Below are 17,246 nucleotides of genomic sequence, written 5' to 3' on the forward strand. Positions count from 1 at the left end.
CACACAGCTCTGTCCAGCCAAGTACCCAGTACTCCTAACAGACCCTCCAAAGCAGCAATCCACAATCTTCTCAGTGATCTTGAATTAACAAATGAAAGCTTAATCTAAGTCATGCAGTATACTTTACGGTAACACATTACGTACATTATCCTCTTCCTGAATTTCCAGGGTGTAGGAAATCACTTCCTCTGGTGTACATCCTTCTACTTTATTCCACTGCAATGCGATCCATGTAACACCAGCTCGAACAAGCCTTGGTGCAGAAGGGGTCTGAGGAATATTACCTGCAGTGTAGCATACCACCTCCTGGCTGTACCCACTGCACAGAGATAGAGAAGGAGAGTGAGGAATATTTAAACAAAAAAAAAAACCAAGCCCAGAACAAAACTGAAGAAAACAAACCACAGTGTACTTAGAGAAATTGGTCACATTTTAAAAAAATCCAGACAAAATTGCCCAAGTAGAAAAGATGAGCACCCAGTTAAGAAATGCCAAAATTAAGAATACAAAAAAAATGCAGGATTGTATGTGTCCTCACAGTCATTTTTACAGATCTCATCACAATAATATTGGAAAACATAATATACAATTGCCTAAAAATATTAACTTACTGTTAACTGTGAAGTACAGGAAAATCTCATTTAACAAAGGGGAACTAAAAAATAGGAAATAAAGCCCCAAGTGTTCAACTTCTAGATGCTGAACTTGCGATGCAGGTTCCACCTTTTATACACTCAGAATACAACTTCTGTTTAAGCTACACCTCTGAAACGAAGTGCTGCAGCAAACTTCGTCCCACTGTTTCAGACATCCATCTCCAAAGAAACCAGGGAAAACTCATCCAGTCATGACCACACATGCTCGGCATCACGCACGAGCTGCCTGGGGCAGGCACGGAGACCTTCCAACCCTCCGGGCTGGCTCCACTCCTTTCTGACTTTCCCTGCCCAAACTTCTTTGCATTTTAAGCTGAGCATAAAGTTGTTCTTCTGCACAGCTCAGGTCGCAACCAGAGAGAATATCTGCGGCAGAGGAGATGCACGCTCTCATCTTGTCTAAATCCCAGCACACAATGCCTTGAAACATAATAGGCGGTTGTGTCAGGCAAGTGTAGGAAGACTTGATGAGGAATATATTATGTACAATGGAAATTTGAGAACAAAGTTTAAAATGGACAGATTTTGCTGAATTTTCAGGAGGTCAACATCAGAACTCTCAACTGAAGGTAACGTTCTTGCAATTTTCAAATCTCTCTTTCCAAAGTACAAATGTATTTTGTTCCTTAAAGTCAGAGCACGAATTTAACACACACAAAAAGACACATCTTCTTTTTTCTGAGTCCTCTTTCTCAAAATTAACATTTGTTGAAATATACTGAAAAAAATCCACCTATAACTAACACCCAAACAAGACAAGAATCATCTTAAATGGTAGGCAGACAAGCATTACAACCAACCAAAACAGTCCTGTGACATGAAGTGTTAGATGACATTATCATGTCATAATTTTGAGTGCTGTCTATAAAAATAAGCCATGAGCAGTTGGTGCTTATCTCATAGATTAATACAGAGCAGCTGATCAGTTCTTAGACCACTCCTTCCTCAATAGCCTGAGAAGAAAAGAGAGAGAGAAACAACAAAAAGGGGGAGCAAGGGTTGAAGCATGCCCCAAGGTATTCTAAAAATCTGGAATCTGGCAAAGAGAAGATATTCCAAAACTGGGAACTTAGCACAGAACTGGCAGTCCTTTTCCATTTACACTCAGCAGCTCCAGTTCAGCCTGCCTCTCTCTTTCCCCCCAGACCAAGTATTATTTCAATAGGGAGGGAAGTAATCTTGCCAGAAGTTGCCAAAAGGCAACATGAACATGACTCTCTGCATACATGAACAGTCCCAGCTCATCTCAGAGGGAAAAAACCAGGAGTATCAATAAAGTAACTTTAAAAAGCTACATATCACTAAGAAGTTTGTGTTTTGGAAGAGAGAACAACACAGGAATATCTCATCAAAACACATTGTTATATACCACTAGTGTTTCCTTTTCTGTCCTTGTAATAACGATTAGATCCTGTTTAGCTAAGAAGGACAATAAAGGAGTACGCAAGAGCACTGGATGTTTAGCTTCTTCACAGCTGAACTCTTCCTGGCCTCCTTTCCTTCTGCGAGCACAGGAGCACACAGCCTCTGCAGCACGATGTCTCTCCGGGCACACTCCAGTCCTCAGCTGCCTAACATTTTAGCCCTGGGCTCCCCAGGAGCTGCCAGAGCATTGTAGTAAATCCAATTTCCCATCATCTTCACGTGAGCACATCTGTTCATGTGCAAAGAAAAGCAGAACCTGAAACCCATCCTGCAGGGCCCTTGGGTGTGTCTGTCCCCTCTCAGTCCTGGCTCTTGCACCCTTCTTTCCCACCCCATCAGCCAGCCCTGCCAGTCCTGTGGAAGAAGAAAGGGACTGTGCTGCTGAAAAAAGACAGAAGGGCTTTGCTTTAAACCAGAAAAATAAATATATCGAGATTCCTTTCAAAATCTGTAACTTAGCTTCCTCTTGCTTGTTTTTCTTGGTTCACAGAGGTCCCTAGCGGGAATTTTACATAACAGATGTATTCTTTTTGTATTAGGAATAGATCACAAAACACCATTTAGCACCTCAAAAGGAGCCTATCTTCTTAGGCTAACCTCATCACGCTAAAGGTATATGGCGATTCTCTGGAGATGAACGATACCACCAGGGAAGGCGTGACTTACTCTAAAGCATTAATAGCAGAGCAAATGTCAAGATATTTAAACTGTAACGAGAAAAAACAAACAAACAAAAATCCATCCAGAAATTCGTCTTTACACTGTCACTGATAGTTAAGCTTTTCAGCTACCAATTACTCTCAAGAAAGTGTGTACCTCTGGTGACTTACCTAGTACCGATGTCATTCTGAGCTGCTAATCGGAAGGTGTAACCCAAAGCTGGACAAAGCTTAGTCAGCTTGCAATGCTTCTGGCTTCCGAAGTAACATTCTCTGAAACCGCTGTTCCTCTTTCCCTAGAAAGAGAGCAATCTGTAATCGGATAGCTATGAAACAAAACCACGCGGTTCTTACTGTAAAAAGAGCTGTTAAGTGATATTAGAATTAGACGCTTTCATACAAGCACTGTGCAAAGAAAGCTGAGTAAGCCACTGACAGCATTGCTACACTACCTAAAATAATACGGATCAACACACTCAGTCTGCTGTCAGATTCCTCCTCTTTTCAGATTCTTTTCTTCATGAGATTTATCCACAGCTTCTGTCACCCTACCTGAAGTGCAATTTATCCTACTCATTAACCATGTTAAAAGTGAAATTCATCTGTGAATTGACCTGGTCACAAAAGCACAGGAAAACTGCAACCAACACTTCTTACACATGCTACCCTCTGCACCTCCAGCCCCAGCAAGCCCTCGCCAGTTCTTCCCAAGCGCTCCATCCCACAAGAGGGCTCTCGCTGCCCGTTGTCTGTCCAGCCAGCCGTCCGTCCAGCCCTGGCAAGGGACCAGCCAGGGTGCAAGCCGCCACTCTGCCCCACACCCTCGGCTGGTTCCTCAGGGAGGGGTATTTATTGTGCCAGGGTCTGTACCCAACCCACTGCTCAGAGCACGCGGCGTGTAATAGGCGAAGAGGATTTGTGGGAAAGCATCAAACTTTTTCAACTTGGATGCCAGAGGTGTGGTTTATGGGAGCTTCACATCAACGTGACCTGGAGCGATGATGAGCCCTGACAAAGCCAAGACAGGGAAGCAGCACGAGAGAGTATCGAGACACCTCTCTGGCTCCCGAGTCCCTCCTCAGGTACATCAAGTACAAGCCAGCACAGCCGAGGACAGGGACATTCAGAAGTTCTCTCCCTCCCTAACACGTTTAAAAAAGAACCGAACCCTCTTCAATTCAACCCAGTGTGCTATGCCCTAGGGTAAAAACAAAGCCAAGCTTTTTGCAGGACAGATACCCCAAGATGATAAAGAATAACTGGTCTCACCCTGTGCCACATGTGAGAAGTGGTCACTTGGAAATATTTCAGGAGCAAGGGGCTGGACTGCTCAATTCTACATAAATAATATCTACCTCATTTGAAGCAGTTTAAAGAAGGTTTTATTTTGAAACCTGAATGCAAAATTAATGGATAGCAATATTACAGGTACCCCAAAGCACAACAGAAGATAAGCCTAGCAAAGCACACCCAGGTGCTCAAACTGGTGCAGGAGATAAAGTTATATACCCTTCTCCGCACCTTCTTCTGGTGCAAAAGCTCTGCTATGCCATTTATTAGTTTTGGCACCTGTCTCTACAATTTTTAGTTTTTATTTTACCTTGCTAAAATTAGTATCTGCCCATAGACAAGACCACTTATTTTACCCCATATACACCAGCCTGACAGAAGACACAATGTTTCTACACCTAAGCAGGCTATCAGGAAAATTACTTATACCAGTGTCCCTCACTGTGGCCAACAGCCTCACCTGCTGCTGCTGCCTCCCGGGGCTCTGTCCTCCCATGCACCATTCCTGCTCTGTGGTCAACACATCACTTCTTCATTAAAGATTTCAAAAATACCCGAGTGGGACACATTATTCAGTGGCCTGTTCTCCAGTTCCTATCAATTTCTACCTCTTTTCACTCAGATTGCAACACAGAAAGAAGAACTCCATAAAATGTTTGTAGTAAATCTCCAAAATGTGTTTATCAAACTAGAGACAATCATGCAGACCTCCAGCACAGCATAACAATTTGGAGGCACTGAAGAGACAATTAGCATGCTGGAAACAGCCATAACTTTTATTTATACAGTGTGATCCTAGACTTGTTCTAGAACTTGGTTTTATACACAACCTTCAACTTCACCCACCTGCTCCAGCTGTAACATTACCGTATGGCTCAAGTAAATTAAGGGGTGGAAATGGAAAAGAATCGTGAATCCTAAAGGAGAAGTCTTTTGTAAATGAGAAAGCTTTTCCAGATCTGAAATCCCTAGACATAGTTATATGATAAAACTCCTTTTGGACAAAAATAATAGGTCACCATACTTCCCAGCTCAGCAATATCATATTTAAAACCCAGACTATACAAAACCTAATTAGTAATCCTATGTTTTAGTAAAATATCCATTCATCAGTGCAGCACTAATAAGAATAGATTCTCCTCTCCTCCTACCATGCAAACTCTCTTTTACAGGTTTAGATGCATTAATTTTTTTTCTAACTCTCTAACAACTTTACTATTTGTAAGCCATTTGAAAACATTTAATCTCTTCTTGTTTTCTGCTTAAGAATGGGGTGTTTTTTTAATATATCATTTTCCTACATTTTTTCTCCAAGAGAACAAAATGACCAAATGCATGTGATTGACAGAGATGAAGAGCGATGGCTGGCTAGAAAGGAAAGTCACGGAAAATCTCACCTGCGGCACAGTGCCTGAACTGAGAGCAATGGACCAAGGAAATTCCAATTTGTCAAACTGGTGGCTTAGGACTTTGCAAAGATTGCCAAACATTTATCAGTTTATCAAGTTATCTTCAGCTTTATAACAGTACAATGTCTGATACTGTATATATTTTTCTTCTAAAACTGGTAACGTACATTCCCCAGACTTGCTCAGAGACCGACTGGTATTCAAATTACTCAGACTGGCTGGTATTTTGGATTCTATTGGCACTAATTGGAGAGGCTGGCCGATATTTCTAATTATCCTGGCATTAATACCCTGGAAATAGTCTCTCTGCTCCTTCCCTCCCAAGAGTGATGAAAGCAGTAATGCTGGCGTAATTATGGACAGGAACAACTGGCAGGCTGGTACTGGCTGCCACCCAAGAGCCTTACAGCTTTCCCAGAATCCTTCTCCTATTCTTTGTACGCTCAGCATCCAAGTTTTAATCCTTTAAATAATGTTTTGTAAGTTGCTTAAAATACACTGTATCATTTCCGCAAATATTTCTAATCCACAAATTTCAGAGGGAGAGCAGACAGTGTCTGACTTCTTCACCAGCCTGGCTTTCTCCCAGCCTGCATTCCCTATCCATCACAAGGACAACCCATACTGTGACAATCATCAGGGCCTGCCCGAGGAAAACAGAACAAGTCAGCTCAACAAATAATTAGGATTTGCACAATACTGTAACCCAGCATTTCAACACAATTTTTAAGAGTTTTGCATGCTATTTTAGCTGTATTTCAAGCTACACACTCACTTAAAACAGTGCTTAAGTTTGTCTTGGAGATAACGTCTACTGAGACCAGGGTTATGAGATTTTAAATGGGTTTTGTTGACCGCATTCCCTAGTGAACAAACACAAAAGAAGGAATGGGCCACTGCAGGTACAGTGGATGCAGAAACAGAGCACAGTCCTTCACCAGACCTCACAGCAAAAGACTGAATAAAAGCTGCCAGCATCGGATCAGGAGGCAAGATGGCAATCCGCTGCAGGCCACGCCAGCATTAACTTCTGTGTTTGGTTCATACTGGCAATAAAAAGCAACAGACTGGCATTCAATCTGACACAAAGCTGTGGAGCAAACTGCCAACAATTACTGTAACACACCCTAATACCTCTGCCAAGCATTTACTGTGCAGGCTTCTGTACAAGTGACTGAATTTTCTACATATACAAACATGTGGAAGACAGAACAGGACCTATGAAACATCACAAAATCCCATTTTCTCCAACACTCTCCTCTTGCACGTCTCCTAGGAGCGGCACAGGCACCAAACAGATCTAGAGGGCAGGAAAGTGAACAAACTCAAGTCCAGGCACCAGCATGGAGCCCTGTGTATCCGAATTCTGGCGGACCATCACTGAGATGCACGGCCCGCATTGTCAGCTGGTTTAAATAAGCACACCTCTGCTAGCCTCAGGAAGTTTAAAACTTTGTGGCAGAACAAAGTTACCCCCTTTTATCTATATATAACCTTTTAACTACTAACTCTCCATCACCAAAGCACTAAATAGTGTGGTATTGTATCTGTCTCTCTCTTGAGCAAATTAAAATGAGGTGGTTACTGGGTCAGAACTAAAGCTGCTTTTGAGTTATATACAGAACAGCGACACACACTGCATGAGAGGCATGTCCTTGTCTCTGGCTCAGGAACAGTCCTCTGCTTTCCCATAGAGGACAAATAGGATACTCTCGCTATCCATAGGCACAAGAGAAACATTTATTTACTACCACTTAATCATGATCAATTCAAATTAATTAGTAACAAAGGGCTGATTCTTACAGCAGTGCCAGCAGCATTTTTCAATGCAGTTGCAGTTTACTGATTTTGATGAACTCTGCCATCAGGGGAAAGCATCACCTCCTTTACAGTGATGTTTTCTGCTCGGTGTACGTTTAATGCCTTTTTTTCCAATAGCCTTTTACTTACCCTGAACGATCAATCCTGGCACAAAATCATCAACTGACTAGTTTAGCTTTGTAAGTTCAAATGGAAATGCAGAAAAAAGAGCCAGAAGGTGGAGCTTTCCTTAGTTACTACTTTTAACTGGTTTTGTTGCCAGACTACTTACTATTGCCAATCCCAGCACCTGAGGTGCAGGCACGTCCGGATCCTACCCAGTTCCAAAATACCCGAGAAGAGGGGCTGACCCTAACTCCCTTGAAGTCAATGGAAACTTTGCTGGTGTCCATCCAATGTAACTGAGTGACAATTTGCTGAACTGAACTTTTTAGTCTGCTATTAAAGAATGAAGACTGTGCTCCATAATTCTTCAGGCATTTTAAGCTAAAAGTTTATTAGCAAGGCATTACTAGGGCTGTAAAACACGCTGCTTCTGTTGTTGCTTTACAGCAATAATTTATTTTTTGCATATGCAAGTAATGCCACCTACACTCCTGGCAGCATTTTAGATGCTATAAACTACGACTTCGCCCTGTAAAAACAGGAGCAACTAGTTGAGATACTGTTCAGCATCTGAGGTGCTGCAAGATCTGAACTGCCCAGGAGAGAGACAACCTGTCGCCCACCGTGCGGGAGTGCCGAGGGGCTGCTGGAGCCCTTCCCTTGCTGGGAGCAGGGGGCACGGCTTGAGCAGAGGTGCCGTCCCGGGAAAACGTGCCAGCAAGCCCAGGATACAGCCGGGCGCGTTCACCCAGCCGCCTCCACCGCTCCCCACATCTCCCGTGCCTGATGGTGCTTTGGTTTCCATAGTCGGAGGCTGCAGCCTGTGCATGACAGCTTTCCAGGATCTGCATGTCGCTTCTGCGTTGCGAGGGTTTTCCATGGCTCACTCGCATGCTATCCTTCCCTGGGAAGGGACCCAATTCTAAGGCAGGCCGCCATTTTATGTTGTTTTTCTAACTATATCATCAGATAGATTGCTTGTTCTCCACTCATGCAAAGCCCCCTTTGCTTTGCAGCCACAATTTAATTTCCTTCTGATCGCTGATTTTCCAGTGTTTATATTTTATTCTGTGCCCTGTAGCTAATGAATGTTGCTCTAGCTGAGCTCTGGCAGAGCGCTCGCTGCTGCCTGGCAAGCGTTCCCCTCTTCCCTGGTGTATTTATTTCTTGATTTCACTGGGACAGAGTGTGGCATTGTAACAAAGTTGGTGCTTTTGCTTACGTGGAGTTTACACAACCAAGCGCAAGGGTACAGGGCACCGCAAGTGAATTCTCTTTTGTACTTCAGTGCCGTAACTCCGGTAGCTGACTGCACTCTACGTCAAGGCACAACTTGCAATGGCATATGAAAAAGCGAGCGGGACAGCTTGCCGAACTCGTCGTCACAGGCAGACGGGGCTCCTGCCGAGGCAGGCACACCCAGCCTGCATCTTCAGACTTTTTCTCTAATAAGCCTTCATCACAAGTTTGAATTCAGCAACTCAAAATTGCATTTCTGTCTCTTATCAGAAGAAGAAAAAATTCCACAGAAGCTACACCTGTGGTATTAACTATCTCACAACCAGACAACTCCATTTCAGCCACAAGTCATGTCAAACCACTGGAGATGTACCAAGCTGATTTGTGCAGGGCCATTACTCTTTCATATTCACTGGCTAGATATCCACTGGGATCTCAGATTTCAGGATCATTACTGAGAAAACAAAGTAATTAAAATAGATAGACTAAGGGAAACAGGATTCTGTCATTTTTCACCATTGGTACATGAGCTAGCCTGAACCAAACTACTTTTGCCCTGTGAAAAACAGACATCATAACAATTCTTTGTGAAGACAAAAACTCGAAGTATACACTCCGTATTATAGGGTTTAAAGGACAAGAGCATTTTAGAATTGCCTTATATGTATCCAAAATCATGACTAGGCTCCACGTGGACAAAATTAACATGAAAAGTATTTGCAGTGTATTAATGGGCTGTTGTTAGTCTGTCTTCTGACAAAACCTCCTGTTGCTTCCCTTCCCTTTGCAGGCTGGAATCATTCACATTTCCAACGCTTCACTGCTCAGTGCTGTTACGTTCCCATGGCTCCAAGTTACTGGAAGCCTTGTAAGAGATCACAACTGCACGGTCATTGTGTCACAGAAGGTGTAATGGGATCATCCTGGCCCATCTTTTTGGAGAAGTGTCTTTTTAATCTCCTTTCCCAGACCTCACACGCCACTCTCCACTGATAACTTTTCCCCTTCCATCATGCAGAGAGGGATAGCAAGCTATTCTGAAATCATTGTTTAATTTTAGTTCAGTTCAGTGGGTTTCTCATCATGTCGACCCTGCCTGCTGTGATACTGCATACAACTGCATACAATAAATGCTTGCATAGCGAGGGTTCCAAATATACAACATGTAACAGAATGATCTGGGAACATGTTACTAGCAAAACGATGAAAAATAATTCGTAACAGAATATTCCCTTCAGAATATTATTTTTTGACTACTAAAAAACTCCAGAGATGTTTCCCAGACTGCACAGCTAAACACCCTTCCACACTCTTCATTTCCTGACTCCATCTTTTTTTATTTTACATGTTGCCCAAGCCTTTTCTGTCACCCAATACATATTTTTTCCTTCAAAGACGATATTCACTGACTCGTGCTTTCTGCAGAAATATGGCTTGCACAATGGAAAGGAGGCAGAAAGGAATCAGGGGATGGAGGGAGGCCTTGCAACCAGAACCCACCCCCAGCAAACACTCCACACCCCTTGCTTTCGGCATTCTCCCCAACAGCACGCTGCTCACTAACGATGTGAGGTATTTGGGACAGAGAACTTACTTCCTCTTGGGTGTGGAAGGGACTCATTGCTACTATGTAAAGGATACTGTTCTTTTGACCCGGTATAAAGGGCTGAAGGATGATGCCTCTTATCCTCTGAGGCAGGAACAGTGTTTTATTCTGCACTCTTACAGCACCCAGAAGAAGAGATCACAAACAGACCTCTAAGATATATCACAAGTTATTAAATAATAAGTAATGCTAATTAACAAATTACACCAAATGAGCAATAAGAAGTTAGATTTCAAGAAGCAGAACATTGTCTCTGGGTAAAATACACTGAATGAGAAGTTTTCCCATCACTGTTTGTTTCACCTTTCCAACTCTTTACCTAATGCCATCAGGATTTCATTTGCCTACTTCTACTTTCTCCTGTACTTAATTATTTTTCTTTACTCAGCAAATCCTTGTAAAGTCTGAGTGCCATTAACTTATGTATTTGTATCAACTAGTTACGACTTACCTCATCCCACTCCAGAAGGTAACTGGTGATTTTTGAACCGTTATCAATGGGTGCCTACAAACAAAAATAAACAAAGGGTGATTTTGGGAATAAGGGAAAACTACTTTCCCCCCAGGGCAAATGACCGCAGCTTAAAGTGAAACCAAAGCTTAGGGTTTGCACATAGCTTGGCAGCCTCTTAACGAGTACCGAGAAGAAGCTGTACGTAATGAAACACATACATTTTAAAAGTCAGGTCAGTGCACGGGGAGGGATTTGTCAGAGCACAACAAGTTCAAGTCCCTTACTGAAAAATGACTGTCTCAGCTTTCAAATATTTTCAACGGTTATGCTCACTGTCAGTGAACTGTATTTTCACTGCTGTCTTGCCCAATCCAAGCATTACCTACCTTCCATTGTAAGGTTAAGGAGCTTTTGGTCCTGTGCGAGGGTTTGGGTGGGAAGGGACACTCTGGTGCCGAACTGTGAGTGGTGAAGCTTACTGGCTCTGAGCAGCATCCCTTTACTGAGTTGTACATTGCATATACCCTGGAAACAATATTCAAATGGGTTATAAATTTGCTGACAGCTACAAGATGAGACAGCACTGCCTCAGCCACAATATCTGACTACCAAAGCACTCATGATACCGTCCACTAATGATAGACTTCATTATTCTACTTCACTTCATACAAGTATGCAAGAAAGTCACAGTAGAAGAATATTACAGTGTTTTGTGCAAATATTCCCGTAGACCACTAAGTTATCACCATCATCTTTTCTTCCCATCACTATTTCCTTGCCCACTGCCAGACTTTCACACACTGTGCTAAAATCCTCTCCACAGTGCAACAGAAAGTATGAGTGGTGGTAACCATTGGTCTCCTTCCATGCATGCAAGCTTCTCCTACATAGCTCAGGTGCCAACACTTTGTGGACCTCCATGAATGAGAACGAACACAGCTCAGGAACATTGCTCTGATAAACTACAAATCTTCAAAGCAAATTTGATTTCAGGCAAATCCTCTATATATCAGCACAGAGAGGGATATACAATACCAAATAATGTGGGAAAGTGAATACAGTATAGTAATTTTTCCTGAAAAATTAATGATGTTATTTTTTCCCTTCACATTTTCCACACAGCAAAAGAAAAGTGCAAGTTGGAAGTTGTCTACTCAAAAAAACGTTCAAAGCATGACCAGACGATGACCTCTGAGCTGGCTGTAGCTATTGTGTACTTGAATGCAGAGTTTAAGAAAGGGCAATTTCTAAATTTGTTTTCAGTAGATAAGAGTAATTTATGTACAATGGCCACCTACACAGAATCAAACCTTTTGGGGGAGGTTCACAAGAACTGCTTTACCCATCACCTGCTGGCAGTCAGGGGTGAAAACAAATGCAATTAATTAATTGAGCCTGCATCTGGCAAGTGGTATGTACGTGTGCCAGAAATCGGTGTAGCCAAGCATCACACACACACCATCGGGGAATACAACCATGCAAAAACGAGCTTAACAAGCATCTTCCGCAAGTCACTGCAACACTGAGCACAGTCATCTCTCAAGGTACCAAAATAACACTGCCCGAAGACACGCAGGCGGCAGGACCTGAGCAGGGCAGGTTGTCCTGGGTGCCCAGGGCGCAGCGGGGCAGGAGCAAGTGCAAGCTTTCATGGAGACAAAGCCCTGAGAGACGCTGCCAAGGTTAAGGAGACCCATGGCGATCTGTTGAGTAACTGTTGGCCCCACAGATTTCTTTACTTAACAGATTTATTTCTTCACAGTCGTTAATACATAATGGAGTTTCAGTGAAGAGAAAAAGTGTCATGGAAAGCAAACAGCCGGCCTTGTCAGTGTCGGTTCCCTCCACCACAAGTGCATGCTGCTCCTTTTTAACTCCAACTTCTATTTGGTTGTCACTTCTTTTTAAACAAAAGTTATCGCCAACTGTTCACAAACTATAATTCGGCAAACCTGCAGGAAGGCAGAGGAAGCCGTAGGTAGGCAGAAAGAATTCAGCCAGGACACAAGGCAAATACTCCCAGCACCCCTAAAAGTGGCATGAGATCCCAACGCCAAGCTGCACGTGGTGACCACGCTGCTGTTTGAAGCTGGCTTTAAAAGTGATGCTCAACTGCTGACAGCAAGAAGCTCAGCAGTGTTTAACAGCCTTCTCCTCCTCGCTACCATCCATTTGCTGCTAGGGCTGGGACTACTGCCTGGCCTGGGAGCTGGTCTTTCACTTATTTACCCACAGTTACGTCTGGTCTTGTGCTTCTACTCAATAAGTTCATTTTAGGCCTCCACTAGAAAGTATCCTTGAAAAAAAAAAAGCTGTAGTATCGGAGCAAGACACACACATTTTGGTGTTGGGTCTTTTTTTAGAGCTCAGAAGCAAAGTGTGTGTTCTTTAAAGTTTTACAAACAGGAGTAGCCTTGATGTGAAAAAGCACACTAAACCTAGCCCTTGAGTGGAAAACCAGAAGGAAACAATAGACAGGAGCAAGCAGATTTTTTAAAAAAGGATATTCAGCATAAGTGAACAGGATGTGAATTTGAAGCCTTGGTTCATAAGCAGTCTTTAAAAAAAAGCAATGTGAGCAGATACAAACATACACAGCATTAAAAACATCAGGGAGCAAAACTGAGAATGTGTTAATAAATGTGTAAACCACGTTTTCAGAATCAAAGAGAAATATGCTCTGAAAATATCAAGACAGGCCAGTGTGAATCCACTTTTTCTTGGAACAAATGCTGAATTATTATGGTCAGATGGATCTGTAATCAGAAAATTTACTTCATGAAGCAAGGAGTATTTAGGAAGAAACTGTGCTGGAGTCCTTCCAGTGCTGTTACAATAACTGAAGAACGGCCAGTTGCTTGAGTCAAATTTTTAAGCAGCTTGAGGTATATCCCGCTTTCATACAGAAGCGCTTCTAGGACTATTATACACATAGAAATACAGACATGTAGATGTCTTTTCTCCTCTTACTCTAGCAATGACAATAACATGACAGAAAATGTATTGTTCAAAAAGCACTCTCGTCACTTAAAGATAAAATCTATCAGAAAATATTTAGAGGCCCCGAAAAAATACCTAGAGGTGACCATGAAATTCTTGAGCTACACTGTACAGTAGTTAAGATAAAAAACTGCCACATTTATTCTGATATAACTGAAGAGTTTATATTCAAGTGACATTCATAGTCACACTGACTCACCTGACATGATAATCTGTTGCTGGCCTAAGGTCTTTCAGGTTATATTCCAATTCTTCTCCGCTGCAGGAAAAAAGCCCAAAACCAATAAATCAATAAATTATGAAAAGCAGCATCACACTTAGCACAGTTAGTGACTTTCCAGTGAGTAGCAACTTCCTCATATTATGATTTGACAGAAGAAAAGCCAACCCACCACAGAAAACCAGTAGTAAACAATATACCAACAATTTGTCACACTTCATGTTTCTTGAAAATTTTACGCAATGGAAAAAGTAGCTCTCATCCCCATTCATATGGTAAACTGGCTATATGGGTTTATTTCAATCCTATCCTCACATTTTGCTGCTATTTGCATAAAGCTCATTGTGTTTTTCAGCCCTCCCAGAGCTGAAAGGAGCAGAATCCACACATTACTTTTGTACTTTCTGCACATTCACTCTATCAAAATACTTCATAAAATAAAGTGAGAGTAACTGAACTTCAAAGGAAAAAGTATAGTTTCTTGCACAACCTTCTCACTTCTTTGCTTTTTCTCCCAGAACCACACTCTGTGAAGACCACGTCAAGGAGATGTCTAATTAATGCCCTAACAGCTGGACCCAGGTCTCTTTCAATACCGTGAAAAGCAAAAGCACAGTGTTTCAGACATTTTAGGAAAAAACCAGCATATTATCTACTAATTTCAAATGTAGCCAACATAGTTAGGGCTATTCTTCTATTCTTTTTCCTTCAGGTTTGTTTGCTGGTAAATGAACACTAGGCTTAGTCATGTATTGCCAATTCTGTGAAGACTAAGGTACAGGTCAGTGCTTAAAAAGTAATAGCCACCACATGTCAATGCTCAGCTTCTTCATGATTTTATTAAAATATAGGGAACAAGAACATTCTCAGGTCGGCATAAAGAAATATTTCATAGAGAGTTGGACAAATACGAGGAGAGATCTCAAAATTAAGAGAACAAAATCAACCAGAAAGCACACGCCTGCTGGCCTGCCAGAAATCCACCAATAAAACTTTTTTTCATATAGTCCAATGCTCTGCCAATTCAGTTTTTTTCCCTCGGAAATGCATGCACCTCCTCGCAGAGACAATGTATTCAACATATTGCAGACTTTCTTTTGCCTAGAGTAGTAACGATTACTGCCGCTCGTGACGGAGCGCACCACGTTAAGCTAATGGCTGTGCTCTGGCCAGCAGCAGGAGACAGATCACTACCAGCAGCTTTAAAACAGATGCACACCATCGCGTAACCAGGAGAAACTGTGCAGCCACCGCACCAGCAAGCACAAGAAGCACTAGAAAGTATCCTTCCCATTTTAAAGGCTCAGCAGCACACATTAACCTACAGAGATGCTCACACTGGCTCACCAACAGCTAGTGTAAATACTGGGGGGAAAAAAAAAATCAGGCAGCCTTTCCCTGGTTAATATGCTCTTTTTATACTACTCTAGACAGTCCACACAGACCTGCCTTTAGCATACCAGGAAGAATACCCTAATTCACAGGACTTTGAAGAAAGGAGATAGCTTGGTCTCCAGACATAATTCCATAAATGCTATACCACCTGGACTCTATTTAATGAGATTTGGGAAGGATTAGTTACTTCACAACAGCCAAGGTCACAGTCTCAAAATTTTCTATGCTTGGCGTCACTGGTGGGGAAAAATAAAGGTGTTAACGCCGTATGTACTTGATCACAGAATGAGCTCAGAGGGTCACTGGAAGGAGAGACAGAGAAATCCCTCAGAATTTTTACTGGAGACTGCCAAGAGCCAAGTATTTGGGTTTTTCTGAGGAGCCTATGTAGCCTACTGACCGGTGTGCTCCCTCCTCTGCTAATCTAAGACACTATGAAGCAGTAAAGCCCTCAACTTTAGCCCGTTAGCTCAAAAAACAAGCTTTACTGCTCTTAGTTCTGCACATCCACACAAAATTAGACCATTAGGAAGGCAGCCATCCTGCCCACACAGTATACACGAAAGGTATTTTTTTGATATTAAGCATAAAAGAAAACGTAACCTTTTCACTAGCAATGGAGTGACTGCGTCGTATGCAAGGTCTGCCTGTGCTGGGGAGGCGGGAGGGGAAGGGAATCAGGGACCTTGCGACCTGCCCTCAACCAGCTCGCCGCAAGCTCCTCCAGTGAGCAGGGCTGACCGGACAGCGAGGGAGCCATTACCGGCTGCTGCAAATGTGTCTGTCTTCTGTGACTACTGGGCATGCCAAAATGCACCCTGAAACGCTAAGAGAATTTACTGCTAAGAAAAACACAAACTGAGAACAACACACGTGTAAAAACGATGCTCTTACCTGTAGATTATCTTGTATTTTCCATCCCTCCCTTTATCTGATAAGGCAACCTCGTAGGTACAGGTGTAAGGCAAACCGTTGTTGTGTCTATCTGCATTTAGAAGGCCAGTGGGAGGAGACCAGGAAAGTAAAACTGTTCTTGCTTGAATATTTGTAACCTACAAAAGAAACATCAGTTACTTCAAATTCCAAGAAAAACACTATCTTTTAAGTATTTGCTTTTTGCTTGCATCTTCACAATTAATTTCTTGCAAAAAGGAAATTTCAGAGCTAGAGGTGAAGAGTAAAGGGTCAGAAACGGTCATCAACAACACAAACAAAAATACAGATTCACGACATAAACTGATTTTCAGCAGATGAGGAACCCACCAGGATGTCCCCCTGCAGTGAGCTGGCTCGTCACTGAGCATGCAGCAAAGGACGCCCCGCGCTGCTCTCGAGGTACCTGCTGCTGTGGCCATTACCAGAAGGCAAGTGGAACTGAGTGAACCAATGACTTTATCCTATAGACTGTTTGGTACACAGTTATTTTCCTAAAACTTTTGTTAGGGAGATTCTCTAATAAAACTCTGATGTCTTTTTCAGTTATCCTGCTCCTTTTTGTAGTTTGAAACTGCGGTAATTCAACTGCGAGTAAGTATAGAACCCCAATTCGATCTGCAAGGTTGCGAGGATAAGGGAAAATCATAAGAGAAGTCCAACTTGTCAATTAAAAATTACATTGCAAATCAGTCCCTTTGTGCCCTGAGAGAAAGACTGTGTGTATGATTTACAGTCAGTCCTGGGCACAGCCCTGTAAGTGACACCTCAATGGCAGACGGGCAATCATTCTCTTTTAACAAAATACAGAAATAATACCTCAAACCCCGACACCAAACCAACTTTACCACCTGCCCGCTGCAGCTGTATTCTTCCAGCAGCGCGGGCTCAACCACCCCGCAACCGGCTGAGCTTACAGAGCTAGCATCGCCCTTCTCACCAGGAGAGCCTGCTGGCACGGTGCCGGGGGCATTGCTCATCAGCTGCACGGACCGAACAGCAGCTTCCCAGAGGACAGCCTTCTGTTATCATGC

The 17,246-nt window shown here is 42.7% G+C and overlaps 1 protein-coding gene across 1 annotated transcript in view; it reads right to left on the bottom strand.

Moving 5' to 3' along the window:
* FNDC3B (fibronectin type III domain containing 3B) overlaps positions 1-17,246 on the bottom strand; it is a 218,093-nt gene that overhangs the window by 59,562 nt on the left and 141,285 nt on the right. Inside the window, exons 8-13 of the mRNA XM_075418319.1 lie at positions 16,174-16,331; positions 13,864-13,923; positions 11,051-11,189; positions 10,662-10,715; positions 2,912-3,036; positions 145-319 (exon numbers count right to left, since the gene is read on the bottom strand). Of these exons, the coding sequence (XP_075274434.1) occupies positions 145-319; positions 2,912-3,036; positions 10,662-10,715; positions 11,051-11,189; positions 13,864-13,923; positions 16,174-16,331 (711 nt within the window). The remainder of the gene's footprint in view (positions 1-144; positions 320-2,911; positions 3,037-10,661; positions 10,716-11,050; positions 11,190-13,863; positions 13,924-16,173; positions 16,332-17,246) is intronic.

This window comes from Opisthocomus hoazin, chromosome 4 (genome assembly GCF_030867145.1).
Source record: "Opisthocomus hoazin isolate bOpiHoa1 chromosome 4, bOpiHoa1.hap1, whole genome shotgun sequence".
Taxonomy (NCBI): domain Eukaryota; kingdom Metazoa; phylum Chordata; class Aves; order Opisthocomiformes; family Opisthocomidae; genus Opisthocomus; species Opisthocomus hoazin.